At 42.2% G+C, this 21,391-nt stretch overlaps 1 protein-coding gene across 2 annotated transcripts in view; it reads right to left on the bottom strand.

The window, feature by feature from the left end:
• LOC126109384 (disintegrin and metalloproteinase domain-containing protein 10) overlaps positions 1-21,391 on the bottom strand; it is a 512,346-nt gene that overhangs the window by 53,640 nt on the left and 437,315 nt on the right. For both annotated transcript variants that reach the window (XM_049914406.1, XM_049914407.1), the window contains exon 3: positions 8,707-8,898. In XM_049914406.1, the coding sequence (XP_049770363.1) occupies positions 8,707-8,898 (192 nt within the window). The remainder of the gene's footprint in view (positions 1-8,706; positions 8,899-21,391) is intronic.

Genomic DNA, 21,391 nt, shown 5'->3' with positions numbered 1-21,391 from the left:
CCAATTTCATCTAGCATCAACAATCAATATTTCTCTCACACTATACGAGAAGTTCCTCCTGCCCCAGGCTCCCGTGGGATTTTGCCCATGTCCTTCTGCCATGCCACCCTCTGCTGCTGAAAGCTAACAGAATGTCATACCTTCCTGTGCTGCCTTTGAAGATACATAGAATGCATCTTACGCTCAGGAGATCACAAGACTGTCTGACTATCAGTATATGTTACTTCATTTAGCCTTACATAAGGTGTACATGTAGCCTTAAGCTACAGATTCTAACTGAAGGCTGCCCTACAAGGTCATACAATGATGGACCAGAAGACTTCCTGCTGGCAACTCCAAAGCCCCTAGATCATGTAAATCCTCTAGATGTTTGCTTATAAGATTTTAAATTGTGTATCTATTCTCTATACTTTACACATTTTTGTTTTCAATGTAGCAAGAAGCTATATGATAAATAATTAAATAGATAAATGAAATGCTGCTTCTAGAATGGGAATAAATTACTGTTTAATATTTGAACATAATTTTTCACAACATTGACGAAATTATATCAGATTAGTATTTTGTGTAACTGGTCCCCAACAGCTGTAAGATACTTGATGGACTTCACTGTAAGTACAATAGCTGCACTTGTTTTATATTTCTCAGCAAACCATTCAGGTCATTACCAGACCATATTCAGGATATAGAAAACATGATCAGTTGAGTTTTGTATTATACATGATTGATTTTTTTATAGATAGTATTACAACAAGTTTATTTTGATAGTTATTACTATCTAACAAAGGAATAATTATTGTAAAGGCTAACTTCTGTGATCATTTATCAAATTTTAAAGTATTATGACATCCTGAATATGTTGTTGGTCAGAATATACTGACAGTCTAAATCTCTGGTATATCTAGTGCCTGTAAAATAAGGTCTTTCAGCAGAGGTAGCAGTAAACAAGGCATTTCGGTTGTTCCAAGTGTGTTGTTACTTTAAACTGGTAGGCATAAGTATCCGATTACTTATTTCATAACTTACATAGAAATGGAGCATTTCAAGATTCTGATTAATTACTGCTATCACCCAACAATCCATAGCAATACCAGTATAATTTTATGAGCAACTGGGGATTGACAGAACAACAATATAAAAATTGTGAAATTATTTTTCTATCTATATTTATACTTAAAACTTTAAAACCATCATGTCTATCTCTCTGTCCATTTGAACATGCTAATCTCCAAAACTACAACACAAATTTTCAAGGGTTATTAATAGGTAACATATGTGTAGCTTGGGGTGATGTACATGCTTCACTTCATGAAAATAAGGGGAAAAAATCGTGGTTTTCAATTTTATCTAAACTCATTCAATCGGCTTCGTATTTTGGATGTTTAGCTATCACAATGTAGTACACCACAGAACCAATGCACAGCACTTAAGTTTTGTGGTACATTAAAGAACCAATAGACTGAACTATTAGCTTTTTTTTTTTAATGCAGTGACAGTTGTATTTCCAGAAGGTTACATCAAGGACAGAATGAAGTGCCATAATCTTATCTTAACAAACTAACAGCAAATTTACTTGGCTATGATCAGATTCACAGATTTCACTTTGTGTACCAGAAACTTAAGAATATTGCTTCTTTTGTTATGTTTTACTTATATTCCATGATAGGAAAAACAAATTTAATAAGTTTGCTTTGAGGTTTGTGTGCCTACATGTTGGATTTTGATTTTATTTTGTTTACATATAAAAATGCCTGGAAATGATCAAGTCTTCCTGAATACACCATAATGGCTAAAAGACTGAGGACTATGAAATCTCAAAGAGTCCAATGAAGATGCAGAGATGAGACTTGCTGCTCCTCGGGAACGTCAAGCTTTAACTCGCTCTTTGGAAACTGCTTCCAAAAGCTAGGAGCAATGTAACTCTAATCGAGAACATTGTGCATTATCTCGCTTCTCAGAACCCTTAACTCACAGAGGCTTAAGTTACTTCTCTCCAACATAACATCATAGAAGGAAAAAGTCTGACAAAAAGTGGCACAGGTGAGAGTGTGTCAATACCCTGAATCCCACTTATTCCTAACAGTTTTCCATTTCATTTAAAACATGTACAATTCACAGTGAGCTCATGTTATCCACTGACGATATGCAACACATAAGGTAAAATGAAATGTCGTGTGACGACGGCCTCCCGTCGGGTAGACCGTTCGCCTGGTGCAAGTCTTTCGATTTGAAGCCACTTCGGTGACTTGCGCGTCAATGGGGATGAAATGATGATGATGATTAGGACAACACAACACTCAGTCCCCGAGCAGCCCTTTGGATTGACAGTCTGTCACACTGATCACTCAGCTACCGGGGGGGGGGGGCGGTCTAACACATAAGGTGAAACGCTGCATGATGCGCGTGTGGATCTTAGTGTCAGTTTGCTTTTCACATGGCCCACTCTGTGTAGCTCAATGCCATGTTAGTGAAGCAAACAAGCTCTTCATTCATTATCCTATTCTACTACTTCAGATGTTGTATACAAAAAAGCTTTATAAATAAAAAATAAATTCCGTGAGTACAAAGACTGGCTGAATCACAAATAAATATCTGGTCACTGCCAGGATTCTCAACTAGTTATAAACATTTTCAGCTCAGTGGTCACTTTCATAAGAAAATTTCATATTTCTCAGTAGCAAAAAACCAGCTGTCTTGTAAGGCTTCAGAAAATGTTAGGAAAAATTTTCTCTTTACATCGTATGTTCTCAGTAATCTTAGTAATTTTGTTGGGGGCTAACGAAGAGAAGATTTGGAAGGTTGTAACATCCCACCAGTTAGTGAGTAGTTAAAAATGGTTAAATACCTGTGAATATCTTGTCTTTGGTGTCCCTCGATGACTGCACACGTGAGCGAAAATATGCTTGTTCAATAAATACCGGATATCATAATGGAGTTCAGTACAATGATGTAGGCCACAACAGAAGTAAAGTAAGTATGTAGATTTATTCACTTCAAAACCCGTATCTTATGAGATCATTATCAATCTTTGGTGTAATAAGCCTCGTCATTACTACTACATCTAACCGATGGTAGCACATACTACACTGATGATATTAAATAGTCCAGTTGCAGTAATTTGATAGAAATGCGTGTGTGAAGTCCATTGCATTGTTCAACACTAATACAACTTCTGCAATATTAAATCAAACTGTTTAACACTCCGAAATAATCTGGCACTGCACTGTTCTAATATGCTGTTTTAGACAATGTCCAACACATGAGTTGCTCTATTGTAAATCCAAACCTGAATCATTCACTGTCCGCACAGATCTGACTTCTAGTGGGCCCAACACACATCTACCCTAACAATACTCGAGGCCGAGTATTTGTACTCTTCCTACAATGTATTACTGGTTATAATAATGCAAAACATAATTTATAATATGAAATAGTTTACCAACACTACCAAACACTCTTTAATATTCCCTACTTTGCTAGAACAAGTTTAAGACATTTTCTAAACACATAAAAATCACACTAATATTGAAAATGCAGAAATAAGCATTCTAACAATGCTAAACGATCAATTATCTATATTTTTTTAATTAGGCTCGAGATTTAATTCCTACCATTTACAGATGATGAGAATGAAATATATTATTCTTTTATCTAAACATTTTCCATACATTAATTTCCCGAATCTGATTTTGATTGTTTATGGTACAAAGGGTATTGTAACTACTATTCTTTGGTATTGCTATTATTCTTCTAAAAGCCTTTTTCCTATTATCGGAAAGTAATTTAATTTAATTATAGCTGGATATATAATACTATTGATCTAGTAATATATAATGCAGGGGTGGTAACCATAAGCCTGGAATGTTACAAGGTGATTAAAGTGAATTGTTTAAGACTGTGCCTACAGCAACCCTGCATCAAGAATGGAACTCAATACATTCAAACACTGGTGCAGATAAAACAAATTAAGTTTTAAACCGTGTGAGAGAGGAAGTACTTTTGGAAAACCCAACCAGAAATGCCACAGAAAGAACTGTTACAGCATTGAAATCAAGGAACAAGGCTGCTAGCACATAAACAGACCATTTCACAGTGCTGGTCGATCTCACAGTTACCCAAGAGGAAGTAATATAAATGTTCCACACGGCTCCAGCAGCACTTCATTTTACGCAACCGAAATTTCTCTCCACTGTTGTGGAGAGTAATATGCGGAGCAAACAGCCTTCTACAGTTCCTTTTCTCTTCTTTCTGTGTTGCACAGCTTTGCAACACCAGATTACAAAAACAAGGACTAGAGATGGCCAGCTGGGTGATGGTAACAAGCATCAATAGACAAGCTTTTCATCTGGCCAGCCATCTCATGCTCTATATCTGGAGAATACAACCACATTGTCACGACTCTTGCAGTCTTCATATACTTCAAATGTTAACAACACTGGGTGTACGCCATTTCACCTGTCTTTGCAAGGGATTTAAATATTGAAAATATGTCACATTATTATCTACTACAGTGTTTATTACTCTCTGTCCACGAAACCCAGGGTTCGATGGAGATCACTCAATTGTTCTGCAAAACAGATGTGCCTTTTTTATCATATTCGTGAAGGTAACTTAAAAACATAGAATTACAACTAACCCTATCTTCCACCTATAATTTGGATAGACAGCGGCAATGGTTTACCGACAGTCAATAATGCTGTATTCATCAGAGACCAGACATGAGCCTCAAGACCAGAGCAGCAGCCTCACAGATGGCAAACTTCACTATCTAGGAACAACTGCAAGAGGCAAGATTGTAATGGGCCATTCAAATGATCAACATTGCCTGTCTCTCAGTGCATCTGCACCCACAGCAGTCCGTATTACTCTGTCGCCTATCATTAGTACTTTCCAAATGAACAGCAGATTGCATATTAAAATGAATTGTGGACTGAAAGGTTATTTATCATCAATACACGACCTTTGAACATGTAAGCAGAAGAGTGCAAACTGATATCCAATTCATCGGTGGAAGAAAAATTTAAATTAATGTCATTAAAAGAATTAAGGCAAAGTTTAAAATACGGATGTCTTCAATTGTTACAAAAGACTGTGCTGCTTCTTTTATTACTGGACAACAACACATATGTGCAGAGCAGGGTTCTCAGCTAACGTGGCAACAGAAAATCAAAACACAACAGACACAAGTGTAAGCTGTGTCTGTGGGAATATCACACAGACTGTTCGAGACAGTATGCAATAATCACATAAAAAAATGGCTGGACCCTTTTGGTAAGACAATGATGAGATTTTCATAAAATTTACATTTTGTCTGAGGAGAAATCAGTGAATACTTGTTTTTCAATGTATCTATTGACTATCACAATGGCACACGATGGCCATTTTTGGTTCCAGGACACCATCTTCTGAGGTGTAAATTGGATCACAAATTACTGTTTCACTAACGTAAGTGTTAATCATGCGGTTTCAAATCAAGATCCCTTATCTACAAGTAAGTACAGTAAGTATACCCCTGAAAATAAGAAGCAGTACCATTTGTATAATTAAAAAGTATATTTAAAAGTTCCGTTTATGTTTTTTTTAATTCAAGTTAATTAAAGAAATCTGAGTACGAAACTTCCTGGCAGATTAAAACTGTGTGCCCGACCGAGACTCGAACTCGGGACCTTTGCCTTTCGCGGGCAAGTGCTCTACCATCTGAGCTACCGAAGCACGACTCACGCCTGGTCTCACAGTTGCCAGGAAGTTTCATATCAGCGCACACTCCGCTGCAGAGTGAAAATCTCATTCTGTAAACATCCCCCAGGCTGTGGCTAAGCCATGTCTCCACAGTATCCTTTCTTTCAGGAGTGCTAGTTCTGCAAGGTTCGAAGGAGAGCTTCTGTAAAGTTTGTAAGGTAGGAGACGAGATACTGGCAGAAGTAAAGCTGTGATACCAGGCGTGAGTCGTGCTTCGGTAGCTCAGATGGTAGAGCACTTGCCCACGAAAGTCAAAGGTCCCGAGTTCGAGTCTCGGTCGGGCACACAGTTTTAATCTGCCAGGAAGTTTCATATCAGCGCACACTCCGCTGCAGAGTGAAAATCTCATTCTGGAAATCTGAGTACATTTTGAAATTATTTTTCAATGCAAATAAATGTTGTCTGAAATAATTCTGACAGAAACAAACCAGTGGTTCCATGATAAAAGGAGATCTTAAAAAGGGTTCCACTTGTTGTTTTCTTCAGTCCCACAGATTCCTACTTGGCTTCCTGTAGCACTGCCGTAACACTCGCATGTTGATCAAACCTACCAGTAACAAATCGAGCAGCACAGCTCTGAATTGCTTTGATGTTTTCCTTTAATCCAACCTGAAGGGGGTCCCACATACATGAGCAGTACTCAATTAAGGCATAATCAATATTGTGCCTCAGGAACCATGGTCTCAGTTGCTATAATGTGTACAGGGGCCACAAGTTTTGAAGGAGTAGGGGCAGATATGGTGAATTATCCAAATTTTACAGGATCTGGAATGAACAGGAATGGAATGGCATCAGGTTGAGAGGGAAGATGTGCAACTGCGCAGGCAAAGGCAGATGGATATCACAATAGTGGTGGCAGCTATCACGATAGTGTTCGTGGCGATCGTAATAGTGATGGTAATTATGGTGGTGGTAATGATCATGATGATAATCGTTAGAATGATGATGATGATGGTTGTGGTGAGCAGTGATGATGAGCATGGTAATTACTGCCATGGTGATTATCATGGTAGTCATAGTCAAATACTGTTTAATGTGATAGTTTGCTACTTGTTTTCTATGACAAATATTACTAATACAGAACAATGCATAAAAATAAACTGACCACAGCCAATGTGAACACCCAAAATCTGAAGTGCATAAATGAGGAGATCATTACAAAGAAATTACTTCCACTGCTGCATCAGACACTTTTTAATTGTGGCCTGACCATTCTGCTTTCTAATAGGCGGCACTTCACTTTCAGCCTTTACTCCAAGAATAAGACAACACAACCATTGCTTGTTCTGCCTTGTGGCACGTCTAGGCATGGTACTTTTCCATCTCTCCTTGCCTTGCTGTGTTCTGTTCACTTCTGGGTTACCTTCTTTCTCCTCAGTCACCCTTTACATTCTCCATCCCTTCAATTGCTTGCTGGGTAAGCACAGCCTTCTGAAAATGTGGTTAAGCCATTCTTGCTTCTTACATAGTTTCTGTTCTCCCCAAAATCTCCTTGTTCCTCACTCTGTCTTCTATACTCACACCCTCTAGTTTCCACCACACCCATATTTACAGTGGTGTCTGCCTTCTTTTATTGTCTTTTCAAAACATCCAGGTCTCTGGCCCAAATAAATCTCTACTCCATACCTAGCATTTGGTCATCCTTTGTAGTGCCTCAAGAATTTTGGTGTAAATTCTAGAAACACTCGGCCTTCAACCGTCTCGAACACCCGATATTTTAGGTACAAGTGTGGGAGAGTGTGAATGTTTCTACCGATCCACCTGTTTCATTGTGCAGGTTGGAAGTTTGTTACTAGAAGACTGTAAGAAGGGCGAGTCACTGACAATGACAGTTGTTTGCCGCCAGCACCACAGAAGACGTGATGAAAACTTAGGGAATAATTATGTAGTATTCTTTGTGTTAGTGTCTGTGGTGATTGTAAAAAAGACTAATGAACAACTCAATATAGATTTCTATGCAAATTCATGTGTTGGACTCACTTGAGACTAGAGACTTTTATTTTTCTCCATGTCTTAGCTCTGTTGGAGGCAGGGCGCATGTAATGTCTATAAATTATTGGATTGTTACTATGATATTGTACTTGTGTTTTATCGAGTCTGATGTTTAAAGACACCAGTTGGCTTGTCAGAGTTTACTTATTATGTGAAAAAGAGTAAACGTTGCTTTGTGTTGTGAGATGAAAATATACCAAGAATGAAGTAAAAGTGTTCCACGAGTACACAATTTATTTCAAAAATATAGAAGTAGCTTAATAAATTCCTGTAATCCGCTATGGTCTTAGGAGAAGAAGCTTTTGAGAGAACGACATAGCTGATTACCCAGAGAAGAGGATCGGCTGCACACAATACGTAAGTCAACTGCGAGAGATGTGAGAGTTTTGCATCACAGTACCACACTGTCTCGTGTCGTCCGAAAAACGTTAGACCTTGATGCCCCATGAACAGCATCCCACAGTCAAACAACATTCAATCGACAGATTCGAGTGTAAGCAGTGTACAAGGGAATACCACACAGACTGTTCAAGACAGAATAAAATAATCATATAAAAAATGGCAATACCATTCTGGTATGACAATGATGAGCTTTTCATAAAATTTACATTCTATCTGAGAAGAAATCAGTGATTACTTGTTTTTCAATGTATTTATTGACTATCCCAATGGCACACGATGGCCATTTTTGGTTTCAGAACACCATCTTCTGAGGTGCAAATTGGATAGCAAATTAATGTTTCACTAACATAAGTGTTAATCATGCTGTTTCAAATCAAGATCCCTTATCTACAAGTGGATGCTGTCCAAACATATGAAAACTTATTGAAAATACAGACATGCTAGCGTTTTTATAATTTTTTGTCCATTACGTCAATATCTGTTTACTGTTATTGCTACATGTATTTCCAAGGCACAGGAGCACACACAGGGCATTCAATCAGTGTTGAGGTGAACAACAGGCACATGACTCACCTGTGCGCTGGCTTTCGTAAGGGTCTTCGACATCTGCCTCGTGGTATATCACAGAGTGGATGGAGTCGTTGTGTCCCGACGGAAAGAAGTGGTGTGCCTTCTCGACGTAGAAGGCACCGTCTGAAGGCGAGTATATCTTGCCCTCAAACACTCCATCGATAACGGAGCCAAATACGTGGCTCTTGGGTTCACCTGCAACAAAATGGAAAACGAATGTTATATAGTCTACCTTCTCTGTGCCATCCCAGCTGCATTGCACATAATTAGACACAGGTTATGTAGAAAGATGTAACAACTTCATTACTAAACTGTTTTTGTGCAAAAGTATATTATCACATCAAAGTTACAGATAAATTTAGACAGAACAATATCAGTCATGAATTCCACTATGAAATAACCGGTTCATTTCAGTGTATGCATTCATCAGGTTCTTTCACTCCAAAAGTCGTGTCTCGCAGAATGGGTGCCAAACAAAATCCTAGGTCATTTGGCACACTTTCATTTTCTATTGTTCTACAAAACTGTTGAGCACTGCATCTAACAGAGTGAGGTGGTGCAGTGGCTAGCAAACTGGACTCGCATTCGGGAGGACAACGGTTCAATCCCATGTCCGGCCATCCTGAATTAGTTTTTCTGTGATTTCCCTAAATCACTCCAGGCAAATGCCAGGATGGTTCCTTTGAAAGGGCATGACCAACTTCCTTCCCCACCCTTCCACAATCCAATGAGACCGATGACCTCGCTGTTTGGTCTCTTCCCTCAAACATCCCTATCCCAATGCATCTAAAACACGTATAGTATTTGGTGAATGAAAGCAAGGTAAAATAATATTGCATAAGGAGATTCTTGGATATCTTCCAGAGCTATGTTTAAAAAGGTTGGAATTCTTGCACTCACTTCACAGTACATGTACTTCTTAGTTGTTCTTAAAGTTAAATGTAAAAAAGTCAGTTCTGGATCAACCATGGATTTCTGCACTTACACTAAATGTCACATAGGTAATGCCTCCTCAGTTATAGTTCACAGTAAGGTCTTACATTCTGATGTTAAGGTCCATAAGTAACAGCGTGAAGGCATAAAATATGAATGGAAAATTCTGTGCATATTCAAAAGAAGAAGAATAATATGTATTATACAACTATACTTTCATCAAATAATCTTGATTTGAAGACTAAAGACTCCTGTTAGTAGTATTTCATGCAGCAGTACTGACAGAGCTCTGCCCTTAGAACATGAAAGTAGCTCACTCTTCGACAATTGTCAATGCAACCACGCCAATAGTAAGTAAGCAGCTGCTCTTTATTAAACCATTGTTCTCCTGCTAATGTATTATGTTTATTTGTGGACATTTCAAGCACTTGTAATGTATAACACATTAATGACAGATAATTAATAAAATACACTGTTGGGAAAACAAATTACTACACCTGGAAAGATGATACCGATTTCAATCCAATCACAGCATATGACACCTGGAGGACAGTAGACGTACTGATAATGGTTTCCATGTCGTCTGCCAACAGGCAACACAGTGGACAGCTAACATCCGAGTCTTCCCTTTATTAGGGAGTGTTCACAGCCAGAAGGTTCAGTGTGGTGCAAAGATGAGAAACAAGACGGCAGCCATGCCCCGTGCTCCCTGCAGCCAAGTGAGCCAGTTTGAAAAGGACGAACTGTGGCGTTGTGAGTGGCAGGATGAACCTTTTGGAGAACTGCCACACAACTTGGACACGCTCCACCAGTTGTGCAGTGGCGCTGATATCGGTGGTCAAGTGAACATTCTCAAACCCGTAGACAAGGTTCTGGATGTCCACGCAGAACAGACATGCACCAGGATCGTCGTACTGTAAGGGCAGCAGTGGCAGATTGTACAGTTACCAGAGCACAGAAAAGGGGGCCGTGAAGAAGGATGTGCCAGCACGAACTGTAGCAAACTGGTTAATAGCCATTGGACTACAGGCACCAATAATTCTACCCATTTCCCATTCACATTACAGCATCACTGTGCATGACAGGACTTGTGCCATCAGAGGATCGCTTGGAATATGGTGCGATATCTGATATCGAAAAGGCTATTTACACCTACAGTGAAAATGTACTTAATTCATTAAATAACAAGTTACAAGCAGCAGGTATTTTCTGTTATTTGTCAAAGGCATTCGATTGTGTAAACTGCAACATCCTTTTAAATAAATTAGAATTCTATGGTGTCACAGGCAGTGCTGCAAAATGGTTCAACTCATACCTAGCTAACAGGAAACAAAGGATGTCAGTGCAAGGGACTAGTGAATTAAGTCATCTGTCATCATCAGAATGGGAAGAAATTACATATGGTGTCCCACAAGGATCCATCTTAGGGCCATTGCTTTTTCTTGTGTACATCAATGATCTCTCATCAGTTACACTGCCAGAAGCAGAGTTCGTTTTGTTTGCAGATGACACAAGTATTGCAATAAATAGTATGTCGAGTGTAGTTCTAGAAAGATCTGCTTATGATATTTTCATGGATATTAATAAATGGTTTAAACCCAACTCACTGACATTAAACTTCGAAAAGACTCACTATATGCAATTCAGGACCTATAAGAGATTTCCACCCAGCATATGCATAAAGTACAAAGAAGAGCAGATAGAAGAGGTTGACAGTCTTAAATTCCTGGGATTACAACTTGATAATAAATTCAGTTGGGAGGAGCACACCACAGAACTGCAGAAACGCCTTAACAAATCTGTATTTGCAATTCGAGTGTTAGCAGACATAGGCGACATAAAAGTGAAAAAGCTTGCATACTTTGCCTACTTTCATTCCATAATGTCATGTGGTATAATATTTTGTGGTAACTCTTCAAGTCAAACAAAAGTTTTCAGCGTCCAAAAGCGTGTAATACATATTATTTGTGGAGTAAACTCACGGACGTCTTGTAGAAACCTCTTCAAAGAACTGGGTATACTAACTACTGCCTCTCAGTATATTTACTCCTTAATGAAATTTGTCCTAAATAATATATCCCTTTTTCCAACAAACAGCTCAGTTTATACATACAACACCAAGAACAAAAATGATCTGCACAAGGACTTAAAAGCACTTACTTTAGTTCAAAAAGGGGTCCACTACTCAGGAACACTCATCTTCAATAATTTGCCAGCAAACATAAAAAAATTAGTTACAAATAAAGATCAGTTTAAAAGGAGCCTGAAAGACTTACTAGTGGCCAACTCCTTCCACTCCATTGACGAATTTTTTAATAGAAACAAATGATGTATTGTATATATTGATACTATTAGTATTGTTGTTTCAGCCTTAAAAAAAAAAAAAAAAAAGGGTGACATGTTCCACATCCACGAGGATCTCCTCAACACAGATCTATGGAACGAATTATCTTCAGCAATGAAAGCAGATTCTGCATGCATGCAGGTGATGGTCATTTGTTCACACCACGTAAACCTGGTGAGCATTGTCTCACACAGTGCATTCATCCAAGACTCACTGGCGCCACCTCAGGCCTTACGGTCTGGGGTTGCGATAAGCCGCAACTGTTGTTAACCTATGATGTTTCTGCAGGAGACGCTAACCAGCACTTGGTATGTTGTTAGACCCATTCTTTTGCTGTTCTTGCAACAGGGGCACGATGTATTGTTCCGACAGGATAATGCTGCCGACACACAGTTTCCGTGAAACTCGACACACTCTGCAAGACGTGCAGCAACTTCCCCGGCCAGTACGGTCTTCGGACTTGTCTCCAATGGAGCACGTGCGGACACGATGGGACGAGAAGTGACTCGTCAACCCACAACTCTTAGAGAACTATGTGAACATGTCAACCAGGTGTTGCATAGTGTATCCCAGGATGGTATTCACTGTGCCGCAGTCAGCACTTGCATTTCCACCCATGGAGGCTACCTCATGTACTAATATGGGTATTTCAGCATGGGTTCATACCTGATACCTGAAAACCACTTGTGTTATTGATCTGTAAATTTAATCAATTCATGTTCTAGATTGTACTGTTTCAACAATAAATCTTGAGTGAATTGGAAATGTATAAAAGGATGTACTAAATTTTTTTCCCATCAGTGTAGTCTATAGAAGTAATTTCAGATTACACTACGTTAATCTGTGTTTCCATCATCTCTAAGGTTTGTCCTACATTATGATATCTAAATAATATCATTTATTGATAAATGAAACAATAGCAAATATTAGTTACAAGTGTATGGACTGCAACCTGACAATCCGAACACAGTATTGCGAAACAATAACAGAGTCAACAGCTGCAGCAAACAGCAGTGCCCAACACAGAAAATGTTACTTCTGAGAAACTGTTCCTCAAATCTGTCCTGGGTCTTGTTACCCTAGATGTCAAGAAGAATGGGAAATGTCTATACTAGCTTTCTTTAATAATAGTATACTGCAGCATGGTAACTCACCATTCCATCATAGCAAAAAGGGCGGCAGTTTTAACAAGTGTGGTTTCCAACACTTTGAAAAGCACATGCACTATCTACTGTTGTTTTCTATCTCTGTCTATTGCTCTGTCGGGTTCAGCTCCTGTAATTGGGCACGCCAGTCCAGAAGCTCGATGTTATTTTCCCGAAGCCAAGTCATTGTGTGGACAGATTTATAGCAGGTTGCATTATCGTGCTGGAATTTAACGCCATCCGTATTCGTATCACCAAAAGACCCGCCAGGTTAGCCGAGAATGCTAATGCGCTGCTTCCTGGACTTGGGTAGGTGCGCCGGCCACGGATCGAATCCGCCCGCCGGATTACCGACGAGGGCCGTTGTGCCGGCCAGCCTGGATGTGGTTTTTAGGCGGTTTTCCTCATCCCTCTAGGTGAATACCGGGCTGGTCTCCATGTCCCACCTCAGTTACACGACTCACAGACATTTGCAACACATCTGCACTTTTCCATGATTTACACTGGATGCAGACAGATGGGGTACTCTGATTTCGTCCCGGTAGGGTACAGGGTGGCGGCAGGAAGGGCATCTGGCCACCCCTTCACATTAACTTGCCAAATCCGATTTAACCACGCCAATCCTGCGCACAATGTGGGACGAAGGTGCAAGCAGTAGACAGATAGATAGATAGATAGTATTCGTATCGCCAAAAAGTGTTGTAAAAGAGGGCAGTAACACAGATTCTAGCACTTCTTTGTACTTTATGGGAATCCATTTGGCCCTCTCCTGCAGCATTCATGGAGCCCCAGATCATGACGCTTCTTCCACCACGTTTTACGGTAAGGACTACCTCACACACTGTTTTATATACCCCACCATCCAGCAACGGACATAGGTCATACCGGGTGTACCAAAACTCTGAAATGTGAATAAATATTGTCGAGAATTCTTTGAAGAGTTCCTAAATTAATACATTTTGTTTCCTACCCAAACTGGTATGTGCATTTAGAACATCAAGTAGCCAAACCAGCCTGAATGTTTGCTTCGCCAGACCACATGATGTTTTACCAACCTTGTTCGGTGACTGGTGTGTAAGGGCCCACCCGTGCCGTGCCTTTCTATTCTTCTCAGACAGCAATGGCTTCTTCCTAGCTTTACAACCTTTTAGACCAGCTTCTTGAAGTTGTCTAAGCATAATGTGAGCAGATATTGTTTTGTTAAAACTTTCAGAAAACTCAGCAGCGAGGTCTAAAGAGAATTTCTTCCTAGTTTTTTACGACTCTCTTATTCCGTCTGTTGTGATCCACTTGCGGCTGGTGCTGAGCCTATTAACATGTGAACAAGTCGCGGCGAAACGCTCAATAGCATTATGTACAGATCAGCGTGAACATTTCACAGTTTGAAAAATCCACCTACAATTTCCCTTGCTCCTGCAAAAGCTTTAGCTCCACTCGTTTTTTAAAAGCAAGTTCGTTTCTTTTACGCATTAGGCAACAGTATCACGATGTCACAGATCTAAATAGGAAAAAAGCGCTAGATTGGTGATGTGTGTCCCTAACAAGCGAATCTAGCGAACTGATTACTACACAGAAAAACATTCAAGTGACAAATTTTATTACACAACATGTTTTATTGGTGGCTAGCTTTGAGGTGGATCATTGTTTTTGGCATTTTTAGATGCTGAAAAAGTACTGTTTAAACCAAAGGATTTATTTACTGTTATGTACACCCCCCCACCCCCCCCACCCCCCCCATGAACCATGGACCTTGCCGTTGGTTGGGAGACTTGCGTACCTCAGCGATACAGATGGCCGTACCGTAGGTGCAACCACAACGGAGGGGTATCTGTTGAGAGGCCAGACAAACTTGTGGTTCCTGAAGAGGGGCAGCTGCCTTTTCAGTAGTTGCAGGGGCAAAAGTCTGGATGGTTGACTGATCTGGCATTGTCACTCTAACGAAAACGGCCTTGCTGTGCTGGTACTGCGAACGGCTGAAAGCAAGGCGAAACTACAGCCGTAATTTTTCCCGAGGGCACGCAGCTTAACTGTATGGTTAAATGCTGATGGCGTCGTCTTGGGTAAAATACTCCGGAGGTAAAATAGTCCCCCATTCGGATATCCGGGCGGGGACTACTCGGGAGGACGTTATCAGGAGAAAGAAAACTGGCGTTCTACGGGTCAGAGCGTGGAATGTCAGATCCCTTAATCGGGCAGGTAGGTTAGAAAATTTACAAAGGTTGCAGTATGTACTGGGAGACGAAGAAGCTTGCACCGGATACAGTAGCAGGGGGTGCCGCATCAAACCAGTCTCTGGACTGAAGACCACAACAACAACAACATGTACACTGCATACGTCAGCCGACCGGAATGGTTAAGCGGTTCTAGGCGCTACAGTCTGGAACCGCGCGACCGCTACGGTCGCAGGTTCGAATCCTGCCTCGGGCATGGATGTGTGTGATGTCCTTAGGTTAGTTAGGTTTAAGTAGTTCTAAGTTCTAGGGGACTGATGACTTCAGAAGTTAAGTCCCATAGTGCTCCGAGTCATTTGAACGATTTTTTTTTTTTTTTTTTTGCATACGTCAAAAATTTCTAGGGTCTCAATATTTTGGCCAAGGGTGTATTTTGCCTGGTGAGTTTACTTTAAATCGACGCCTTGTATCTCAGGGGCTGTTCCAATAGCTTTCAATAGCACGACTGGCGTGGGATACGAACGCGGGTCTTGCGAAACAAGAGATCCGCCTTCATAGCACACCTGCAACCAGCGAAGCTACACCGTCTTTTTCCTACCGCACGCTCCCTCACAGCCACGAAACACACTACGTCACGGAGCGTGGTATGGATGGGCACGTATTTGCCAGCTGAGAGCTCGAGAGCAACTGGCTCGTTTACTCGCCGAACAGCCGGCAGTTGGCAGCACGGTTTGCCCTGTACCAGAGCCCCGCAGTGGTAACGTGTTAATTACGGACACACGTTCTGGGAAATGAATGCAAATGGGGCGTTAGAGCCGCTGTGTGTCGGTGGTGACCTTTGGCTAACTTCGCACTGCGGCGGTGGGCGAAAGTATTTCTACGCTGGCTGTGTGGAAACGGCGCCTGCGTCGCCGGCCGGCCGGCATCGCTTAAAAACGGTGTACCCCATTACCCCAGCCCGCTGTGACCAGCATCACACTGCTCTACCTTGGGCTTAACTCGCCTTGACGTCAGACTTCATCACGCTGACGGTGGCCAAGCGTCATTCAAGTTAAATAAGAGTCGACTACATATTGAACTAAACAGACACATTGTTTCCTACAGACACACGAAGGCATTTACAAGAAGGTGCTGACATTTAAAGCCAACAGCGTTGCCGTAGTGATAACACGGGTTCCCGTCAGATCATCAGTCAAGCGCTGCCAGCTCCTTGTCAGCCACATAGTCCTATAGTCAGTTTTAAGTGACGCTTGGCAATCCCATGGAACGTATAGGGTTTGGCAAATGCCTGGTGAATATCACCTCCCTCCATGTGCGATACCACCAACAGTTTATTACAGGGAGGGTGGTGTTATGGTATGGGAGTTTTTTCGTGGTTAGGCTGTGGTCCCCTTATTGCACTCAAGAAAACGCTAAGTGCGGAAGGATGCGAATACATTCTTTGGTATTGTGTACCGTGTACACTAGATGAACAATTCGTACACAATGACTGTTTATGTCAGTGTGGCAATGCACCCTGCCGTAAAGCAGGATCTCTGAGGCGATGGCCGGCCACGGTGGCCGAGCGGTTCTAGACGCTTCAGTCCCGGACCGCGCGACTGCTACGGTCGCAAAAAAATGGTTCAAATGGCTCTGAGCACTATGGGACTCAACTGCTGTGGTCATCAGTCCCCTAGAACTTAGAACTACTTAAACCTAACTAACCTAAGGGCATCACACACACCCATGCCCGAGGCAGGATTCGAACCTGCGACCGTAGCAGCAGCGCGGCTCCGAACTGGAGCGCCTAGAACCGCACGGCCACCACGGCCGGCGCTACGGTCGCAGGTTCGAATCCGGCCTCGAGCATGGATGTGTGTGATGTCCTTAGCTTAGTTAGGTTTAAGTAGTTCTAAGTTCTAGGGCAGGGCTTCACAACATACATGCTCACGGAGCAAGCTGTGAGCAGCAAGGCGCGAGCACGGAGCAGCGCGAGCACGCTACCCCCACTACCGGACCAGAGCGGAGAGTGGGGAGAGTCACGTGGGGCACACAACAGCTGCCGCCAGTCAATGTAAATCCGCGGCCACCTGCAGGGATATCACTCACGAATTATTACTGCGACAAATGAAACAAATAAAGGAGAATGTACACATGCCACATAATTTTATTAGCTTAGTGTATGCCTCTACATTCGCATTAATTTGTGAACTCTTACACAATAAAAGGTGTCACTGAAGTGTGGCATTCTCGGTTATCTTGTACTTTTTGCCCTTTACAATTGCGTCTATGTTCAGAGTAATTGTTCTTGTGCATTTTAGGCGCAGCGTGCAGTTTAAATTTCGATCAGACAATGCGTTTCTCAGGCGCGTCTTGATACATTTCATTGCAGAGAACAGCTGTTCACAAACATACGTGGAACCCAACATTGATATTATTGTAGCCGCCAGTTCGTGCAAACGAGGAAATCTATCCTGAGGGAAGTGTCTGTAGAATTCCAAAATGTTTTTCTTGTTCTGAAAGTTGCCTCTGTATTCTCTGTCACACTGCAGGTCAATAATTTCTTGCTGCAGCTCTGGACGAATCTCTTAAATATTCGCTCAATATAGAGAGAACAGATCAAAATCACGGTCTAGTGCTGTCAGATCTTGAAAGCGCTGATCAACTAAACTATGTGAGTAACGTTCACAGTCTTTGTGAACATCTTGCATGGATGATAATTTAGGAAAATGAGCTAGGTTTCCTGTTTCCAGCTGACTCACCCAAAGTGTCAATTTCATTTTAAAAGCTCGTATTCGATCTATGAAATGAGTAATTAGCAGATCTTTACCTTGCAGTAAAAATGTTCAAAGCATTCAGATGGCTAGTTAAATCTGCTAAGAACGCGAGATCACATTCAAACGTGCGCGCGCATTTCCCCTCCCTCCCCTCCCTACCTACTCCGCGACCTTGCACCTGCTCGCGAGCACGTGCCTGAGCAGACGCGATTGCTCGCGCTCAAAACCGGCTAGTTGTTAAGCCCTGTTCTAGGGGACTGATGACCTCTAATGTTGAGTCCCATAGTGCTCAGAGCCATTTTTTTGTGAGACGATGGTTTGAGGAATGGACTGGCGTGCCCAGATTTGAACGATGGACACACCGCAAATTAACGTCCAGTAATATGTGTCTGGATACTTTTGATGACATAGTGTAGTTTGAAGCTGCTGAAAATCAAAGTGATGAAAGACATCTGATGATGACTTGCTCAGAATTCGAAACCTATTATTATACCGTTTGTGTGACGGGAGGCAGAAAAATACAATAAAAGGATTTCATAAAATAAAAAGGAGTTTAATATGAATTGAAAAGCATCATCATCATCTACAGGCATTCGTATTATGAGCCGACAAGATACTACAGTATCTACACTCAAGCTCATAAATTAAGGATAATTGCAGAATGTGGTGCCACACAACGTGGCACTACACAAAACTGGCGCTAATAGCATAGGCACATAGGGAACACACACGACATAGGTCTGTAAGTCCGCGGTATTGGTGATAAGTTCAGAAAACCGTCCTGAAACACATGCGCTACAAAACGCCGCTGTTTCCTGCGCATGAACCCCGACATCAATATGGGATATACACAGGCCGCACAATGGGTTGGCATACTCTGGATCAGGTGGTCGAACAGCTGCTGGGGTACAGCCTCCCATTCTTGCACCAGTGCTTGTCGGAGCTCCTGAAGTGTAGTAGGGGTTTGAAGACGTGCAGCGACACGTCGGCCGAGAGCATCCCAGACGTGCTCGGTGGGGTTTAGGTCTGGGGAACAGGCACGCCACTCCATTCGCCTGGTATCTTCTGTTTCAAGGTACTCCTCCACGATGGCAGCGTGGGGCCGTGCGTTATCATCCATCAGGAGGAAGGTGGGACCCACTGCACCCCTGAAAAGGCGGACATACTGGTGCAAAATGACGTCCCGATACACCTGACCTGTTACAGTTCCTCTGTCAAAGACATGCAGGGGTGTACGTGCACCAATCATAATCCTACCCAACACCATCAAACAACGACCTCCATACAGGTCCCTTTCAAGGACATTAAGGGGTTGGTATCTGGTTCCTGGTTCACGCCAGATGAAAACCAGGCGAGAATCATTGTTCAGGCTATACTTGGACTCGTCCGTGAACGTAATCTGGGACCACTGTTCCAGTGACCATGTACTGTGTTCTTGACACCAGGCTTCATGCGCTCTCCTGTGACCAGGGTCAGTGGAATGCACCTTGCAGGTCTCTGGGCGAATAAACCATCTCTGTTCAGTTGTCTGTAGACTGTGTGTCTGGAGACAACTGTTCAAGTGGCTGCAGTAAGGTCCGGAGCAAGGCTACCTTCAGTAATTCGTGGCCGTCTGCGGGCACTGATGGTGAGATATCGGTCTTCTTGTGATGTTGTGCACTGTGGACGTCCCGTACTGTAACGCCTGGACACGTTTCCTGTCTGCTGGAATCGTTGCCATTATGCTGAGATCACACTTTGTGGCACACGGAGGGCCCGTGCTACGACCTGCTGTGTTTGACCAGCCTCCAGTCGCCCTAGTATTCTACCCCTCATAACGTCATCAATATGTGCTCTTTGAGCCATTTTCAACACACGGTCACCATTAGCACGTCTGAAAACGTCTGCACACTTATTGGCTGCACCGTACTCTGACATGCACCAACACACCTCTGCGTTTGTGGACTGCTGCCAGCACCACAGTGCGACGACCGCAGTTCAAATGCACTGCATGGTCATACACCGAGGTGATTTAAGCCCGCAAACTGACCACCAGAACGTTGTTTTACCATGTGTCAGCATTATCCTTAATTTATGACCATGAGTGTAGTTAAAAGCTTCATCATGACCCAGCCAAGTGTTCACCATAAACTTGCCAGAGGCATGTAATAAAGAAGGAAAATAGCCAGTTCCATTCGTAAAAACTGCATCAAATGGACATTATTTGCAATTCCACAGTAGATATTATAGTGAGAAAAGTACCCGGAGAGGTACCACTCAATACACGCGTTCTTCGTTTTATCAACTTGACACACCTGTCTAAGAACATTTGATTATGCCGGTTTTTTTTAATCCTATGCCTGTTAATCTCTTATCGTGTTTTCCATTTTAGTTGCTGTTTTACACTTGTGCCTCGCGGTGCATTCCTAACGTAGTCTGGGCGCTAATGACCATTGAAGTTGTGCGCCCTAAAACAAAAAAAAAAAAACAAAAAAAAACCACGAAGGACATTGAGGGAGTGGGTGCAGCGTGCAGCCAGGTAGGGCATGTGGGGAGACCATCTAAGTTTCCCCATCGAACGGAAGTCCTAAGAACGAACGGGAGAGGATTTTGGCTCCAGGAATACTTTTATGTGTTTATAGACTTCCAAAATGGTTCAAATGGCTCTGAGCACTATGGGAGTTAACATCTATGGTCATCAGTACCCTAGAACTTAGAACTACTTAAACCTAAGTAACCTAAGGACATCACACAACACCCAGCCATCACGAGGCAGAGAAAATCCCTGACCCCGCCGGGAATCGAACCCGGGAACCCGGGCGCGGGAAGCGAGAACGCTACCGCACGACCACGAGCTGCGGACTTTATAGACTTCCGTCGGCCACCAAACTCTCCAGACATGAACATTATTGAAGATATCTGGGATGCCTTGCAACGTGCTGTTTAGAAGATATCTGTTGTGTTGGCAGAAGAGCCAACACCGTGTTACTAGAGGAGGCCGAAATGCACGCGTTTTAGCTCACGCAGGCTGGCGTGAGGACGGAAGAACTATACTGACGTGTGGTCTGGAACATGACAAGGAATTAGAATTCAGAAAGCGGACATAATTAATTTAATAACTTTAATCCACTAATGATGAACGTCATTCTTGACGGTACATGAGTCACAATATTATCTGTTCAGAAGACATAGTAACTGAATATGGCGCCTTGCTAGGTCGTAGCAAGCTGAAGGCTATGCTAAACTGTCGTCTCAGCAAATGAGAGTGTATGTAGACAGTAAACCACCGCTAGCAAAGTCGGCTGTACAACTGGGGCGAGTGCTAGGGAGTCTCTCTAGACTAGACCTGCCGTGTGGCGG

This window comes from Schistocerca cancellata, chromosome 12 (genome assembly GCF_023864275.1).
Source record: "Schistocerca cancellata isolate TAMUIC-IGC-003103 chromosome 12, iqSchCanc2.1, whole genome shotgun sequence".
Lineage (NCBI taxonomy): Eukaryota > Metazoa > Arthropoda > Insecta > Orthoptera > Acrididae > Schistocerca > Schistocerca cancellata.
Note: the sequence above shows the minus strand (reverse complement) of the source record. Positions and strands in the feature narration are given on the sequence as shown.